The following is a 17,581-nucleotide window of genomic DNA, read 5'->3' on the forward strand; positions in this document are numbered from 1 at the left end:
GGTGTATCATGACAATCCATGTTAAAGCTGAACTCCAGGCAAACAGCTGAATACACTAATAAAGTCCTTATATAGAAACATTTTAAGTACCAGAAGATTGGTACGTCTTGCGTTTATCCCTAAGATTTACACAGTCCTTAAGACAGTACAGCCATCCTAGAGACCTGATTTTTCTCCATTGATGTTAAGCAGTGTAACTAGATCTTGGCCTTGCCCCCAGCCCCCCCTGTGATGGGACATTGAGGGAGAAGCAACAAACTGATGAGCTCATATCTTTGACGCCGCATGCTCCTCCTATCACCATGATCCTTGTTAGCACATGAACACTGGAGCAAAACTGGTTGGCTCCTTGTGTTGCTTCATCATCTCCTTCTCTGAGCTCTGCTTTATAGGGCTTGATACATGAATTGGTATGAACAGGTGGTGTCGGACAGAACAGGGAGTATGGAAAAATCTCCTAGTCCCCTATAAAAGCAAAGCGAGACGGGGGTTGGAAGAGTGACGGTTTTCCTGAAACTCATTACTAATGTGGGCCATACAGAATTTCGTCCGAAACTGTTAGTTTTCTAAAAGATTGTTTGATATTCGATTAGTAAACCCAACTTTACCGACCATTTCAACCATGGGTCCACCTAATGTCGCTGGATCTGAAGCGTTTCAACTAAAGTGTATACGTTTATGGTATAATCAAAACAGAATTTTCTGTCTTGTATAACTTATGTGTGTGTTTGTTGTTATCGAACGATCACTACAATCATGGATACGATTGAACGAGTTTATTCTTTCATTTGGTGAACAATTCAATGAATAATCGTTAAGTCTGCAAATGCCAAAATTCTGTACATGTAGGGCAAGCATTAATCTAGTTTTTTTTTATGTTTCCTCCCAAGAGCAGTCAGTCTGCAGTGTTTGTGAGAACACTTACACATTCATTTTTTTCTCATCAAGCTAAAAATGCTTTCTTTATTAGTCAAAACATACTTATTTTAAAGTGTTACTAAACCCAGGACCCTGCATTTACTATATCTGGTCTCCCACAGTACACAGAACATGGAAATGCAAACGTTTTCGTAAATATAAACTGCTAAATACCTTTTTTCATCAGTTGCTGGTTAAAGCTTGTAAGAGGAGTTTACTTTCTCACATGATTGTACTTTAAGGCCCCTTTCACACATGCGGACCGTTCAGATCCGCCTGTCAGTTTTTCAGGCGGTTCTGACGGATGCCCCATGCATCTCTATGGGGCAGTGGATGTCAGCGGAGACATGTCCGCTGACATCTGATCCGATCCTGTCCGTCTAATCCGGATGGATGGAAACCCTATTTTCCATCCGTCTGGAGGATCGGACCGGATGAAAACGGACAGGCGGTCTGTTCTCATACGATTCCCCCATAGAGGACAGTGGGGACCTGACAGCTCCATCTCCGCACACAGAGCAGAGACGGAGCTGCCACCCGCCTGCTCAGCGGGGGTTTGGCGGATCGATCCCCCGCTGAGAAAAACTGAGTCTGCCGACGGAGCGGACAGTGTGAAAGGGGCCTTAGGATTTAGGACCCTTGATCCTGTTTGGACACGGCTGATTGGCCCTGTGCTGATTACATGCACTCTCCCAAGAAAGAGCAAAACTATATCGGAGCTGAGGTGGTTGTGCAATATTATCAGTGACCGCAGTATAGATGTACTATACATCTACAATATATGCAGTGGCCAGAATACATACAGTATACTTTCACTTTGTTAATTTACTGAGATCCATCCATCTAAATAAAGTGTGTGTTTGCTAAAGGAGTAATGCATTCCAACCTTGGTGACACACATATCTCACAATTTTTGAACTTGATAATGAGGGACCATTCTGAATAGGTGGAATGCGATGCATGTGGTGCACTGCGTAGAAAAGTGGATTTGGTCAGCTAAAAATGAACACAGCCATATGGGTGCGGTTTAAATCTATACCTGAAGCAGCTTTGATAAGAATTACACCTGGTATTGGAAAAATTATCAAAATAGGGACAGAAACACAGCCAGGAAGGTATTGTTTGTAATTAAAAAAAAAAAAATGTTGACTTTGTTTAGTCTATACACTGGACCAGTGTTTCTCAACCTTTTTTCGGTCAAGGCACACTAAATCAAATACATTTTTATTGAAGTTTTTCAAGGATACAAGGCACATAGAAAAGGTATAACAAGGTCAATAAAGCAATCGCCAACATGGCGTCTTTTAAAGGTCATTAACATAGTCAAGGCACCCTTTAAAAAAGATGGACAGCCTTGAGGCACCCCACTCTAAATTGTAAAAGCTATTCTTACAATGCATAATGCAGGAACAAAGTAGGACCCCCGACGTTAGAGGTGAGTTATTCTTCCAAAGCAAATACACTTTTGCAAATTGGTACTAACTAGTATTCCAAAGTCTCAGACCATGAGGAACAAAATTCTCCGTTTGATGAAACATATTAAACTCTGGCCTGAATGGCAAGCATCATGTGTGGAGGAAACCAGGCACTGCTCATCACCTGGCCAATACCATCCCTACAGTGAAGCATGGTGGTGGGAGCATCATGCTGTGGAGATGTTTTTCAGTGGCAGGAACTGGGAGACTAGTCAGGGTCCAGGGAGAGATGAATGCCGCAATCTACAGAGGCATCCTTTATCAAAATCTGCTCCAGGGCGCTCTACCTCAGACTGGGGCGAAGGTTCATCTTTCAATAGAACCACTATCCTAAGCACACAGCCAAGATAACAAAGAAGTGGCTACAGGACAACTCTGAATGTCCTTGAGTGGCCTGGCAAGATCCCATACTTGAACCCGTTTAAACATCTCTGGATAGATCTGAAAATGGCTGTGCACCGATGTTCCACATCCAGCCTGCTTGAGAGGTCCTGCAAAGATGAAAGGGAGAAACTGCCAAAAAATAGGTGTGCCAAGCTTGTAGCAGCATACTCCAAAAAACTTCAGTCTATAATTGTTGCCAAAGGTATTTCAACAAAGTATTGAGAAAAGGTTATGGATACTTATATACATGTGATTTTTATTTTTAGTAAACTTGCAAAGATTTCAAACAAACTTCTTTTACATATCCCTTATGGGGTATATTGTTTGTAGAAATTTGAGGAATATAATGAATTTGAACCATTTTGGAATGAGGCTGTAACATAACATAAAATGTGGAAAAAGTGAAGAGCCATGAACACTTTCCCGGATGCAATGTAAATCTAGAAGCAGGTTATTGATATGGAATTCCAACAGCCGCTCACGTATATTCTAAATTGATTTGCATTTGAATGCGCTGTGGGTAAAGCCTCTGTGCACAGGATTTGGGAGTAAATTTAAAATGAGGGACAGACCCACAAAATCAGCTACTGCAGATGCAACATCTGAGGACTGGAAAGCTTTAATATATACTGTGTGTGTGTGTATGTATATATAATAATTTTTTTTTCTGGGCGAAGATATACTGTAATTGCCTAAAGATTCAAATTCTCGTTCCTCAGATGTTTTTTTCTTCTTTACCTCCAATACTGGGTGCTTCATGCTTTTATTGATCAAGTGCTTGCAGGCATTGAGGAAAGTGGAAAGGAAGACAGCGTTCTATTGCGGTTTTGGGCTGGTTTTGAATAGTTTAATTGCAGTATATTCAAGTGCTGAAAAAAGAATGTTTTTTTTATGGATAGATAACCCTTGCTGCCCAAACAAGTAACCATTTTTACACAATGTCAACCACTGTTTATCACAAAATATTCCGAGGAATCAAGGCAACCTACCTCTTGACAGTTTGTTTAATTGATCCGGTTTGGTTAAAGCTGTTGGTGATAAGTTGGTCTGTTCACCTACTTTTTCAGTCGAAAGCTGGTTTAAAGTGGGGTAAATTGCTGTAAAAGTGCTATGAGTAAGGTCTATATAACTGCTAATAACAATGTATTGCTGTTCTGTGTATCTATCCTTTTTTTTTTTTTCCTGTTTTTCCTTAGCAGTCGATCTTGGCATTTTTTCCTACTTTCTCACTCAGCATGAATTGTTCAAACTACAGATTCTTACTGTGGCAATAGTCCTCTTCTAAGCCATTAGTAGGCTTTCTTTATTTATTACTGTGCTGGAGTGAATGATTAAACTTGGCCAAGCATACCTTGGATCTTGTTTGATCTCTGTGTTTCAGTGAAGCTGGTATTGCTGTTAATTCTGCACTTACTTGCCAAGCCCTGTTCCTTAATGACATGAACATGAAGTGGACCCAAGGTGGAAATGATGCCCTCTGACCCAGGAAATATGAATGAATTGAAACTAATCACTCTATAAATATCAGCCAATACAGGATAATTTAGGCCGCTCTAAAAACTGCTTGTCTGTTCCACTGATCAATATTATGATGCTGTCCTGTATACGGATGGACAATAGCAGTGAACTATGGGGGGGGGTCCATGCCACCACTGTTTTTTTGTAACCTTTTAATTGAAAGTTATCTTTTAGGAATTTTTATTGCAGTGTTTTTTTTTCTATTATTTTTTACTGATCTGTTTTTTTTTTTTTTTTATTCTTTTATTGAGTTTGTGATATTTGTATGTAAAAGGTGAGATGAGAAAGTGTGCCGTTATCCTCACCTGGTGAAAATACTTCTCAGGTTGTCAATTTCGTTCACTGGCGTCAGTACTATAAATCACTGATCAGGAACAAGTATGCAGAGCTGACATTCTATCTTTCCTGATCTGCCAGCGTATTTCAGGCTACATTTACCATTGCAGTCCAAGTTATTCAATAGAAACGATTTACAAAACATTTCTGTAGTCAGACGCTTTGCACCAAATTCATAACCACCCTGTGACATTTTCATTGTTCGTATTGACACATGCTACAACTTCATGTAGTGCTTATCTGTAACCCTTTTACTGTATGGTGCTATTGTTGCAGCAAATTCTTTAAGAAAGAATAGTGATCGGGAAGGTGGCGGTAATTAGGATCTCTTCTATGTTAGACAATTCTGCAACAAAATTTTGTCTTTAAAGAGCAACTCCAGTCCCCCCCCCCAAAAAAAAAAAAAAAAGAAAGAAATTAAAACAAATACTGTAGCTACTGACTTTGAATATAGGGACACTTAGCTGTCCAGGGATACAGCGCTGTCCTCACCCAAGCCCATTCTTCAATCAGCTTCCAGTCCAGGCGCTGGATTCACACTGTGCATGCGTGAACCGCACTACGCTTTGTGAGTGATCCCGTGGTCTTCTAGGACCCGTGATGTCTGCCGCTTGTGACTGTTCTGTCAGATTTGTGACAGATTCATGTACACATTACCAACTCCTACATCAAAGAAGAATTATAGCTAAAGCTATTTTGGCTGTTCTTCCCCTGGAGATCACAGGAGTGCAGTTCGTTCTGCACTCCTGTGATCCGTTTTCATCTCTGTCTGCTGCCATCACTCAGCCGGACAAGGCTCTGTATCGATTCCAACTTTACGGTCAGGATCCACCCAGATGCCTGGACCGGCAGCTGGCTCAGCCTCTCCTTCAGTCATTGGTTGACTGAGCCAGCCGCTCCTGGCCCCTCCACTGCCTTGGTGCTTTTGCCCACTGTCTGCTGCCGTCACTCAGCCAGTCCAGGCTCTGTATCAATTCCAACTTTACAGTCAGGATCCACCCAGAGGCCTGGACCGGCAGCTGGCTCAGCCTCTCCTCGAGTAGTCGGTTGACTGAGCCAGCTGCTCCTGGCCCCTCCACTGCCTGGTGCTTTAGCCCACTGTCTGCTGCCGTCACTCAGCCGGTCCAGGCGCTGTATAAATTCCAACTTTACAGTCAGGATCCACCCAGATGCCTGGACCGGCAGCTGGCTCAGCCTCTCCTCGAGTCGTTTGGTAGACTGAGCCAGCCGCTCCTGGCCCCTCCACTGCCTGGCACTTTAGCCCACTGTTGGCTGCCGACACTCAGCCGGTCCAGGCTCTGTGTCGATTCCAACTTTTCAGTCGGGATCAACCCAGACGTGTTCAGGATAGTAACATTTTGACTGCCGACCGCAGGAAAATGCAAATTGCGGCATTATCACGGTAAAAACGCAGTTTGCGTTTTTTGACACGTTTTCCCATGGCCAAGGTCAGGAGCAGCCAGTATACAATAAGCCTAAAGAGTTTCTGCAACACTTTTTTTTACGAATTTCAGGGACTGTGTGTGTGTACCGTGTACCTACAGTGTATAAACACAAGTTACATGCAAATTATTATGGATTTCACATATTTTGCTGTATCAATCATTCAAATATTTTTATGAGAAAATTATCAGATAAATTTAAAACTGCTTCTTAGTTTAATATTGGTTACTGCTTTTTGCAAAGATTTTTGAGCTAGCACATTGAAGAAAAAAAAAGTGTATGGACAGGTTTGATGTACAGGTATGTGTTTGGTTTTCGCCATAGCATCTGATCAGTTTAAAATGTAATTTTTTTGTGTTTGCACATTTACAGTTAAATAAAATGACCCATAAAAACACTCAAAACTTGAGAATTATGGGAAGAGTTGTTGACACGCGTTTGCTTTTTCTTTTTTCTCTTCTCAACAGCTTTGTTCCACTCATCTGCCAACTCCAACAGAAGCGCCTAATCATTACCAAGCAGTATGTCGGGCACTTTATGCAGAGACCAAGGAGCTGCACATGTTCCTGACAAAAATCAAAAGTGCAAAAGAGGTGAGCCATGCTGTCATTAAATCACCCATTGTGTAAATGTATGTGAATGCTTTGGCGCAATCATTTACTGAATTTATTAACTTCATATGTGATTTTTCTCATTCTGCTGATCCCTGCTGTTATCACCTTATAGAAAACACATTGAAATAAATCCTGTGGTTAAAGTGCAACTCCAGGCAAACGGCTAAATACCTGACTGAAACACATACATGTTTATTGTTCTACCTGTCAAAGAATCTAAGCCTTTGTGCAGGCATCCTTATGATACACATCTCTGCCAGTCCGTAAAATCCCTCCGTTACTAACTACACTGCTCAAAAAAAATTAAAGGAACACTTTTTTTTAAGTATAGCATCAAGTCAATTAAAAGAGTCAGTGACGCTACTGGTAGCATGAGGCGATACCTGGACCCTATAGAGGTTGCACAGGCATTCCACCTCTTCCAGGATGGCACATCAATACATGCCATTGTCAGAAGGTGTGCCCTGTCTCCTAGCACAGTCTCAAGAGTATGGAGGAGATTCCAGGAGACAGGCAGTTACTCTAGGAGAGCTGGACAGGGCCAAATAAGGCCCTTAACTCATCAGCAGGACTGGTATCTGCTCATTTGTGCAAGGTGGAACAGGATGAACACTGCCAGAGCTCTACAAAATTGCCTCCAGCAAGCCACTGGTGTAAATGTCTAACCAAACAACCAGAAACCGACTTCATGAGGGTGCCCTGTGCTCACTGGTCAGCACCATGGAGCTCGGTTTGCATTTGCCATTAAACACCAGAATTGGCAGGTCCGCCACTGGTGCCCTGTGCTTTTTACAGATAAGAGCAGGTTCACCCTGAGCACATGTGACTTACGTGAAAGGGTCTGGAGAAGCCGTGGAGAACATCGTTCGGCGTTACTGGTTTGGTGGTGGTGGGTCAGTAATGGTCTGGGGAGGAATATCCTTGGAGGCACGCACAGACCTCTACAGGCTAGACAGTGGCAGCCTGACTGCCGTTGGTTATTTGGTTGAAATCCTTGGACCCATTGCCAGACCCTATGCTGGTACAGTGGGTCCTGTGTTCCTCCTGGTGCATGTCAATGCCCAGCCTCATATAGCAAGAGTATGCTGCCAGTTCTTGAAGAAAGAAGGAATTGATACTATTGAAGGGCCCCCACGCTCGCCTGACCTAAATCCAATAGAACACCTCTGGGACATTATGTTTTGGTCCATCCAATGCCGCCAGGGTGTACCTCAGTCTGCCCACGAGCTCAGTGATGTCCTGATCCAGATCTGGTAGGAAATACCCCAGGACATGCATACAAGCACGTGGGGGCCATACAAACTACTTTACCATTTTTGAATGGACTAGCCTGCTGCATCATTTTTTTTCACTTTGATTTTCGGGTTGTGTTTGAATTCAGCCCTCTGTAGGTTGATAGTTTTAATTTCCATCAAACAATGTTTTCATTCCTAACACATTATCCAGCCCATATCAATATAGATATCCAGCATGATTTATTTTCCCCATTTGACATCTGAAGTATTTTCAAAGTGTTCCTTTAATTTTTTTGAGGAGTGTAGTTTACCATAATTGCTTTTTGGAACAGATTTATTGCTGCCTAGGGCAGTTGTCATGGCTGCCCCATTGTTGCCCACGCTCTTGCTTGATTATCCATTTCTTGCTCTCTTATTGCTATGTTCGCTTCCCATGTATTGTAACAAATGCCTCCTTGATGTCCATGTTTTGTTACAAATGCCTTGTACCTGTTTGCAGCCCACCTATCATTATGATTGCTTGTTTGCTGGCCATATTTAGCATTGTGTTACCTATATTTGTTGATCACATTTTGTCATGAGTGCCAGTTTATTTGCTTCCCATGCATTGTCACAATTGCCATTGTATTTCCAACATATTTCCTCAATTGCCAGTGCGCCAAGGTATGGAACAGCACACAATGGTTTTGTTCCACCCTCAGTCTCAAAATTATGGGTTTTCAAATGTTTCCAGATATGTAAATCATATATGTGCTACACTATTGTGCAAAGCATGGAAAGTTGGCCAGTTTGCCTCACCCTTCAGGGTGGGACTGTCTGTTATGGACACTCTCCCTGACTAGTCATGATAATGCTGGTTGAATTTTAATTTCAAAACAAAAAACTAACCCTAAGGCCGGCTTTACACCTACGTTTGCAGTAATAATCAGTGTGTTATAGTGGCATTTATTTTGACTGGTACTGATAATGCACCAAATAGATACATTTAAAATTATTGCAAAGGCCCCTTTTTTAAATAACAAACATGTTATACTTACCTCCTCTGTGCAGTTGGTTTTTGGTTTTGCACAGGGCAGTCCTCCTCTTCTCTGGTCCCTCATTGCTGCTCCTAGCCCCTCCCTCTTGTCGAGTGCCCCAACAGCAAGCAGCACCCAAGCCAAGCTGCAGCTCCCTGTGCCCATTTAGACACAGAGCTGTTGTTCGGCCCCACCCCCTCTCTCTCTCCCGATTGGCAAACTGACTTTGACAGCTGTGGTAGCCAATGGTGCCACAGCTGTGTCTCAGCCAATCAGGAGTGAGAGTCCCAGACAGCCGAGGGACTCGTGGACATCGCCAGACAGAGATGGGGCTCAGGTTAGCATTAGTGGGTTCTGGGGGTGCAACCCAGAAGGTTTTTTATGTTAACGCAAAGAATGCAATACGATAAAAAACCTGACTTTACAACTCCTTTTAAGTGCAGCTGCATTGCAGCACACCACAGCACATGGAAGCTCATTACCATGTATTGACGTGTGCCTAATCAATTCAAATGTCCAATTTTCGCTGCTTTAATGGAGCATTGGCAGCCTATTTAAATTAATTGGCTGCCTTAGCACAAAACACAATAATGCACCACTCAAAAAATAAAAAATAAAATAAAATTATCCAATGGCCATTTTAGTACTGATGTACAATGTACAGTGCCTTGCGAAAGTATTCGGACCCCTTGAACTTTGCGATCTTTTGCCACATTTTAGGCTTCAAACATAAAGATATAAAACTGTAATTTTTTGTGAAGAATTAACAAGTGGGACACAATCATGAAGTGGAATGAAATTTATTTGATATGTTAACTTTGTTAACAAATAAACTGAAAAATTGGGCGTGCAAAATTATTCAGCCCCCTTAAGTTAATACTTTGTAGCGCCACCTTTTGCTGGGATTACAGCTGTAAGTCGCTTGGGGTAAGTCTCTATCAGTTTTGCTCATCGAGAGACTGAAATTTTTGCCCATTCCTCTTTGCAAAACAGCTCGAGCTCAGTGAGGTTGGATGGAGAGCGTTTTTGAACAGCAGTTTTCAGTTCTTTACACAGATTCTCAATTGGATTCCGGTCTGGACTTTGACTTGGCCATTCTAACACCTGCATATGTTTATTTGTTAACCATTCCATTGTAGATTTTGCTTTATGTTTTGCATCATTGTCGTGTTGGAAGACAAATCTCCGTCCCAGTCTCAGGTCTTTTGCAGACTACATCAGGTTTTCTTCCAGAATGGTCCTGTATTTGGCTCCATCCATCTTCCCATCAATTTTAACCATCTTCCCTGTCCCTGCTGAAGAAAAGCAGGCCCAAACCATGATGCTGCCACCACCATATTTGACAGTGGGGATGGTGTGTTCAGGGTGATGAGCTGTGTTGCTTTTACGCCAAACATAACGTTTTGCATTGTTGCCAAAAAGTTCGATTTTAGTTTCATCTGACCAGAGCACCTTCTTCCACATGTTTGGTGTGTCTCCCAGGTGGCTTGTGGCAAACTTTAAACGACACTTTTTATGGATATCTTTAAGAAATGGCTTTCTTCTTGCCACTCTTCCATAAAGGCCAGATTTGTGCAGTATACGACTGATTGTTGTCCTATGGACAGAGTCTCCCACCTCAGCTGTAGATCTCTGCAGTTCATCCAGAGTTATCATGGGCCTCTTGGCTGCATCTCTGATCAGTCTTCTCCTTGTATGAACTGAAAGTTTAGAGGGACAGCTAGGTCTTCGTAGATTTGCAGTGGTCTGATATACTTCAATTTCAATATTGTCGCTTGCACAGTGCTCCTTGGGATGTTTAAAGCTTGGGAAATCTTTTTTTATCCAAATCCAGCTTTAAAATTCTCCACAACAGTATCTCGGACCTGCCTGGTGTGTTCCTTGTTCTTCATGATGCTCTCTGCGCTTTAAACGGACCTCTGAGACTATCACAGTGCAGGTGCATTTATACGGAGACTTGATTACACACAGGTGGATTCTATTTATCATCATTAGTCATTCAGGTCAACATTGGATCATTCAGAGATCCTCACTGAACTTCTGGAGAGAGTTTGCTGCACTGAAAGTAAAGGGGCTGAATAATTTTGCACGCCCAATTTTTCAGTTTTTTATTTGTTAACAAAGTTTGAAATATCCAATAAATTTCGTTCCACTTCATGATTGTGTCCCACTTGTTGTTGATTCTTCACAAAAAATTACAGTTTTATATCTTTATGTTTGAAGCCTGAAATGTGGCAAAAGGTCGCAAAGTTCAAGGGGGGCGAATACTTTCGCAAGGCACTGTACCAATTGGGTATCAAATCAGCCAAAACTTTGTAGAATTATTGTGGAGCATGTTTATAAAGTTACTAATGGATCTTCTTGTTATCTATAATACAATATAAGCAATTCTTTTAATATAAATACAAATTTAAATAGTGTTAGATTTTTAAGGGGTCTTCAAGATTAATGGAAAATGACCCTTCTGATTTTGACCTCCTCCCAATGTTTCTTGATGTAAGAAGTTATAACTACGATTTGAGGAGCCCCATAGCAGTGATTTTTCTCTGTGACATCTGGCAGTGTCAACTGGGACAATAGTGTAGCTGATTTGATAATAAAGTATGCCTAAACCAAGGATGGGTAGCAGCTGACCTGTCAGCATAGTCCTGTGCACAGTTTCTAAAGCCATAATGCAAACCATTTTCTTTTTTTTTTTTTTATGCAGAGTTACAAACTTAAAATGTCTTATTTAGATGAAGAGGTAGGCTATTAGCATACAATGTTATGATCAGAAGGATGACCAATAGCTTTGAAAGCAATGCACTTACGAATTGGAGATAGAAAGGAGGATGTATGACTAAGGACAGCTCAGGATCAGGGCCAATGATACAGTATTGGATCTGCATTATCCTTAAGCTTGCAATACAGTAATAGATTTCTTTTGTTCAGCCTTCTTGTTCATCCTCACAATTTGTGCGGATGGACAATACCTCTCTGCCGGGCTATTTAGTTCTTACAGCTGCGAGAATCCGCAATGCCTGCCGATGTTTTTCGGCCCCTTTTCCTTAAGCAGAAGGTGATTATAGCGGAACTTCATCACCTCCTCCCCCCTCATCTACTACCTTTTGCATAGGTAGTTTTAACAGACACCCGCTCACAATTTGTTGGATCGCTGAGGCGGATCCAACAGAAGTTTTCTTTCCCCTCAACCTGCCGCCACCTTTCTGGGACACATCACAGGTCCCAGAAAGCTACAGGACCATTCACAAAGTGCAGTGTTGCGGCTGCCGGCTGTAAGGCTGCAAGGAGTCATAGCCGGCTACCGAAGACCTGTGAGGAGCTGGCTCGGGTGAGGATGGAACTGGATCCTTGGAAAGGTGTGTGTCCTTTTTTTTTTTTTTTTTAAAGTCGGCAGCTATATTTGTAGCTACAGACTCTTTATTTCTGCTCCTAGGGTGGAGAATTACTTTGATTATGTAATTAACTTTTGTGGACCTGGTGGGGCAACCCAGTATTTTCAATTTCTGACAACTCCCCTGAAATTCTATCACTGTATGGCCAGCTTTACATGCACATTGATTTTCCATGTTTATGTTGGTTAAACAACCTCCCTTTTCCAAACTGACCCCGTAGCCACTGTTTGGACTGTTAAAGGTATAGTTATGCCATGGATTTCAGCTATACAGATATCAGGGTGGTCTATTGGCAAGCTTGTGGTTTTAGCTTTTCACTTGGCAGTCAGTCAGGAGACCCACGTAGAAATAGATTGAGCAGGATTAGGGTTTTATAGGTACACAGCAACAGAAAACCTGTACTAGAGCACTTTCATTACAGTTTTTCTTTTTTGTTTCGAGTCCTTCTCATTGATTTGTATAAAACGAAACCGTAATCACTAGTTAGTCTTGTCTGAGAAGCTCTGGCAGACGCTGTGCTTGTTTATATGTAATTATAGCAGCACACGCAATTAAAAAGATTTTGACGCCTCATGAATTCTGGGGCTATGCTATGATGCACAGCATTCAGCTCAGCTATTTATTGTCACTTCATTTTATCTTGATGTTTTTTACTTAAAGGGTTGGTTCACCCAAAAAATATATTCTAGGTATAGTACTCTTCCCTCTATAGATTCTCAATCTTTACTCATTCCCACTATGGACATTAAGCCTAATACACACTGCGGCGGGCTGAACGGAAAAAAAAAACTGTCAGCTCAGGTCGAAACCGCTGTACTAACCTGATGTTGGTACAGCGATCTTTCCGCTGAGCTATTGTGTTCTGACAGGGTGAAGACTACCCCCCCACCTTGCCAAAACACTCTTGTCAACGCTCTAAGCCGTTGGCTGGAGCGCCGATGAGGAGCCGGTCGGCAGACCTTTTTTGGCTGTGCCCCTTCGACCGAATCCGGCTGAACAATTGGCTTCAGTACACATGGGCTGAATGTCGTCTGGTTTCTATTGAACCGCCCGACGCCGCCTGACATTAGTCCCATGTGTACAGAGCTCTAGTCAAAGGATTTCCTATCAAAGCCAAAAGGCAGACTGATAAGTGCTAGGTGAATAGGATATAATTTGTGTTGCCAGAAAACATATGATGCCACTTCTGAAAGGCTTTCCTGAGCTCAACCTTCCATCCAAAAGTTTAACTTGTTACCTCTTTTTGTTTTTCCTTCAAAAAAACAGACGTAACAACTGCATAGTGCTAGGGGTTGTTTTTTGGTTTTCTTCTTGACCTTCACTTACTGAGCTTCCACATGGGTTGAGCAGTTGCTTAGAAAAATGAATGTCCGAGCTGTAGTTTAGTGATGCTTAGACAACTAGCTTTTTGTAAGGATGATTTAACCTCTCCTACCCATTTGCATGTCTTCAAAGGGCATAATGTGGTTACTAGGATACAAACTTTCTTTTCTTCAAGTACTGAGCCTCTTTTCTTTTTCATACAAATGATCAGTGCCCCCATGATGAGACAGTGCCCATTTTTTGTTTTAAAATGGCTTGGATGGTTTCTGATTCTGGCTGGCATACAAACATTTAAAAAGGCAGTACCAATTTTACAGCATTAAATGTCCTTCCTAAGCAAAGTAGGCACCAGTTGAGAAATGATTTTCTTTCTCGTGTAGTACAACACACAGGCATGGTCTTAGACAGCTGGGTTTTATGCAGTTAACGTCACATCATTGGACACTGGCAAACAGAGATGTAAAAACTCCATATAACCCTTCTCACTCTCAGCTGTTCAAAGTTTTTTTTTTATTTTTTTATACTGGAGCCCTTTTTGTCCTTCCCAGAGGTTCTCACAATAGGCTTACTGCTTCACTGCCCACCATTGCAAGGTGGATCAAGCAAGTCATTGTGCAGGCCTTTTCCTTGAAGTATTGGACTTTTCTGTAAAGGCACACTCCACTAGAACTGTGGGCGCTTCCTGGACTTTTCAGCATGAGCCACCTGTTTGCTTATATTTGCAAGTCCCACATCTGGTCTTCGGCTCATTAAGTTTTACTTACTGGATGTTCAAGCCTCTGCTCATGCTGCTTTTGGCCCTAACCTGCTCCAGGGTACTGCCTTACGTTCAAATCCTTGGACCCTTTGTTTTGTGTGGGCATGTTGTAGTTAATTGCTGTTGCCCACCCCTCTGTTGTTTTGATGGAAGTGAGAGTTATATGGGGGTCCTTGCAGCTGCGTTTGCCAGTGTCCATTAGCTTGAAGGTAGATGCCTTTAATCCAATCAGACTTTGCTGTGTCCTGTACAGGCGGTCCCCGGGTTACAAACAAGATAGGGGCTGTAGGTTTGTTCCTAAGTCAAATTTGTTTGTAAGTTGAAACAGGTAAATTTTTTAAGTGTAGCCCTAGCCAAAAGAATAATTTTTTAATTTTTTTTGGATAGCATAGGGAAGGGTTAACACCCCTGTACCATTTGTTTTGCTGTCTGTCCCCCTGTTCAGAAGATTTCACCTCACTTTCTGTCCCTATGACAACTGGATTTTGAAAATGTTGGGTTGTTGTGGAAACAAGGATTGGTGATAAAGCTTCAGTGGAGACACCTTTTTCCTATGAGAACTCTTACAGGAGTGAATTTCTCTTCCTAGGGGTAGATTTCTCCTCACTTCCTGTTGTCTCCCTCAGTTTGTAAGTAGAAGTCGTTTGTAAGTCGGATGTTTGTAACCCGGGGACCGCCTGTAATGTATTCCAAGAAAAAGACTTTAAAGCTGATCTCCATGTTTATTATCCAGAACTGTTTACTGCACTAACACTGTATTAACTTTATTGTAGCCTCAGCTACATACAGTATAAGGCACTGTGTTCCTGCCTCACTCCTGGAACAAAATGGTGTCAAACTGAGCCCCACTTAGCTATTTAGCCATTCTGTAAATTAATAAAAAGCCTCCTCTGATTGGCTGAGGTGAAGAGGATGGTCGGTGACATCACAAACTCCACCTCAGCCAAGCTGAGAGAACTTGGTAATTTATAGAATACAAAGCTTCCTGTGAATGGTTTTGTGGCGCTCAGCCCAACTCTTTTGTTTCAAGAGTAATACGGGAAGTTCCCATGCCACCGCCGGAACACAGTACTGTATATAGCGGAGACCAGTTTGGCCCAAACAAACTATTTAAAGGGACATTAAACATGGAGATCAGCTTTAAAGATCATTTGCCCAATTCTAGAACTAAAGCACTCTGAAGGCCTCAGGCTGCATTTGATTGTAAGACATCAACTTTTATTATTTATACAGTATATAAAATATAATTTTTTTATTTTCTTTCAACTATGCCTGAAATGGTTTTGACTAGTGAACAAGACTTTGTCTTACGGAGGAGAAATTCATGAACTGAATCTATTTCATTTCTGAATCTTATTTTTTTGTTTTTTGTTTTTTAAGCTGGCTTGTGTATGGAAGGCCAGCTTTGTTGATGGTCTGCTTGCAACAAGATTTTACGGGCAGTCTGTTTCATTTGGCTTGCCACTAGAAAAACAGAAGAAACATCTTTCAAACATTAGTACTTTGCATAGATCCTTTGAAAGGGCACTGTGTGCTAGAAGGGCCTAATCAGCTGTCTTCTAAGAAAAAGCTCTTTTATGTAGAAGGAAAATGGCAGCTTCTGTGTAACGGAGTGGCAGACAATCATGCTGGCACGCAGACGAAGAGAGGGATCATGCTGAGAACACACAGAGCCCAAGTAAAACAAACACACTTTGGTGGATTTCATTTTAATATGGCGCAATAATAAAAAAAAATATTTTCCTTTTCATTATATCTGTCTTCAATTTAATTAGCAAATTATTATTTTTTTGCTTTTACATTATTCAAACTGTCCCTTCATAAACTGATGTTATACACACAGCTTGTAATTAGCAATGTTCGGTTTCAAATGCTGACTTATGCAGCGACCTACCTCCTTAGACCCAGTCTTTATGGACAGTATGGCTGTGACGGTGGCGGGTATCAGACCCCTAGCCTTCTCATGCTCTTTGTGACCCAAGACCAGGCAATCCCACACCCTGCTGTCACTTGCGTAACAATGCCACTCTCAGCTGCACCCAGCACACAGATTGTCCAGCTTGCGGGACCACAATCTAGATGCCAGCAGACTGAGAGCGATTGTCACCGGGCTAATTAAACAATTAACCCTTTCTCTGCCACCACCTCTACATTTATAATGAGCCCAGACAACGCTCGTAATTTTAGAAATATCAATTATGAATTTAGGATAATCATCCGTAACACGCTCCTTCACATGCAGACAGGAATGTCCGGAGGATTTATCCTAACAGTAGCGCTCTCAGGAGGCAGGTTCTTTGGGTCAGTTTTGCGTTCAAGAGCTTAGAGACAAGTTAACACTTTTCTAAATAAGGTTTAATTATAAGAAAGGTTAAAATTGGTGCGAATAAAAATATTTACAGAAAAATGGGTTACAATGAAATAGAGACACAATACAGCAATTTAGAAGAATAGATAAGAATTAGAAATTAAAATACATGCATTAAAACGGTCCTGGTATTACCTTAGTTCAGAAGCTGAACAGGTATGATCGGTTCCCCTTGAGCGATGTTATGGCCTCGATGGTAGGATGAGAACTGAGCTCTCTACCAGTTCCTGTCCTTTTCTCTGACCCTCCAGGGGGTGTTACCAGAAGTACTTAGCCAATAGGCTCTGAGTCTATAAACTGCTAAGGGACCTCCTCATTTGACAGATTAATAAAAGCACTCATATCTTGAGTATTGACACGGTTACATGCTTGAAACCGATATTTTATGTTCCAGTTTTGAATGTCCTATCTTTAGACAGTAAACATGGGTTATCTCGGAATAACCTATGACCTGTAAGGCATCTGATCGCTAGCTTGTCTTTACTAGGCATGAGGGGGTTCATGTTTGATATTAATTCGATCGGTATTTTATGGGGCACCCAAATATCTACTTTCTAGAGACATATCTTGCTTGGGTATAAAGTTAGGAAGTTTTGTGGTTAACTGTGTAATTTTCGAATGACCTAGGAGCCATATGCTGTGTTCAGATTACCAATTAACTCTTAGAGCATGAGGAGACGGAATGTCTGCTTGGTCAATCTGCTTGTGTATAGTAAAGGTGTGAAAAATGTCAGCTGTGCAGGAACCTGGCATTCAGTGACCCAGGGGGTCATTACACTGCCAAAAGGCTGGGGGATGA

General features: G+C 41.8%; 1 protein-coding gene across 7 annotated transcripts in view; it reads left to right on the top strand.

The window, feature by feature from the left end:
• The window catches only part of SPIRE1 (spire type actin nucleation factor 1), a 294,445-nt gene that overhangs the window by 190,193 nt on the left and 86,671 nt on the right, over positions 1 to 17,581 (top strand). For all 7 annotated transcript variants that reach the window (XM_082258304.1, XM_082258305.1, XM_082258306.1 and 4 more), the window contains exon 4: positions 6,542 to 6,667. In XM_082258304.1, coding sequence (XP_082114430.1) covers positions 6,542 to 6,667 — 126 coding nt within the window. The remainder of the gene's footprint in view (positions 1 to 6,541; positions 6,668 to 17,581) is intronic.

Source organism: Pelophylax lessonae (genome assembly GCF_965119305.1).
Source record: "Pelophylax lessonae genome assembly, chromosome: 5".
NCBI classification, from domain to species: domain Eukaryota; kingdom Metazoa; phylum Chordata; class Amphibia; order Anura; family Ranidae; genus Pelophylax; species Pelophylax lessonae.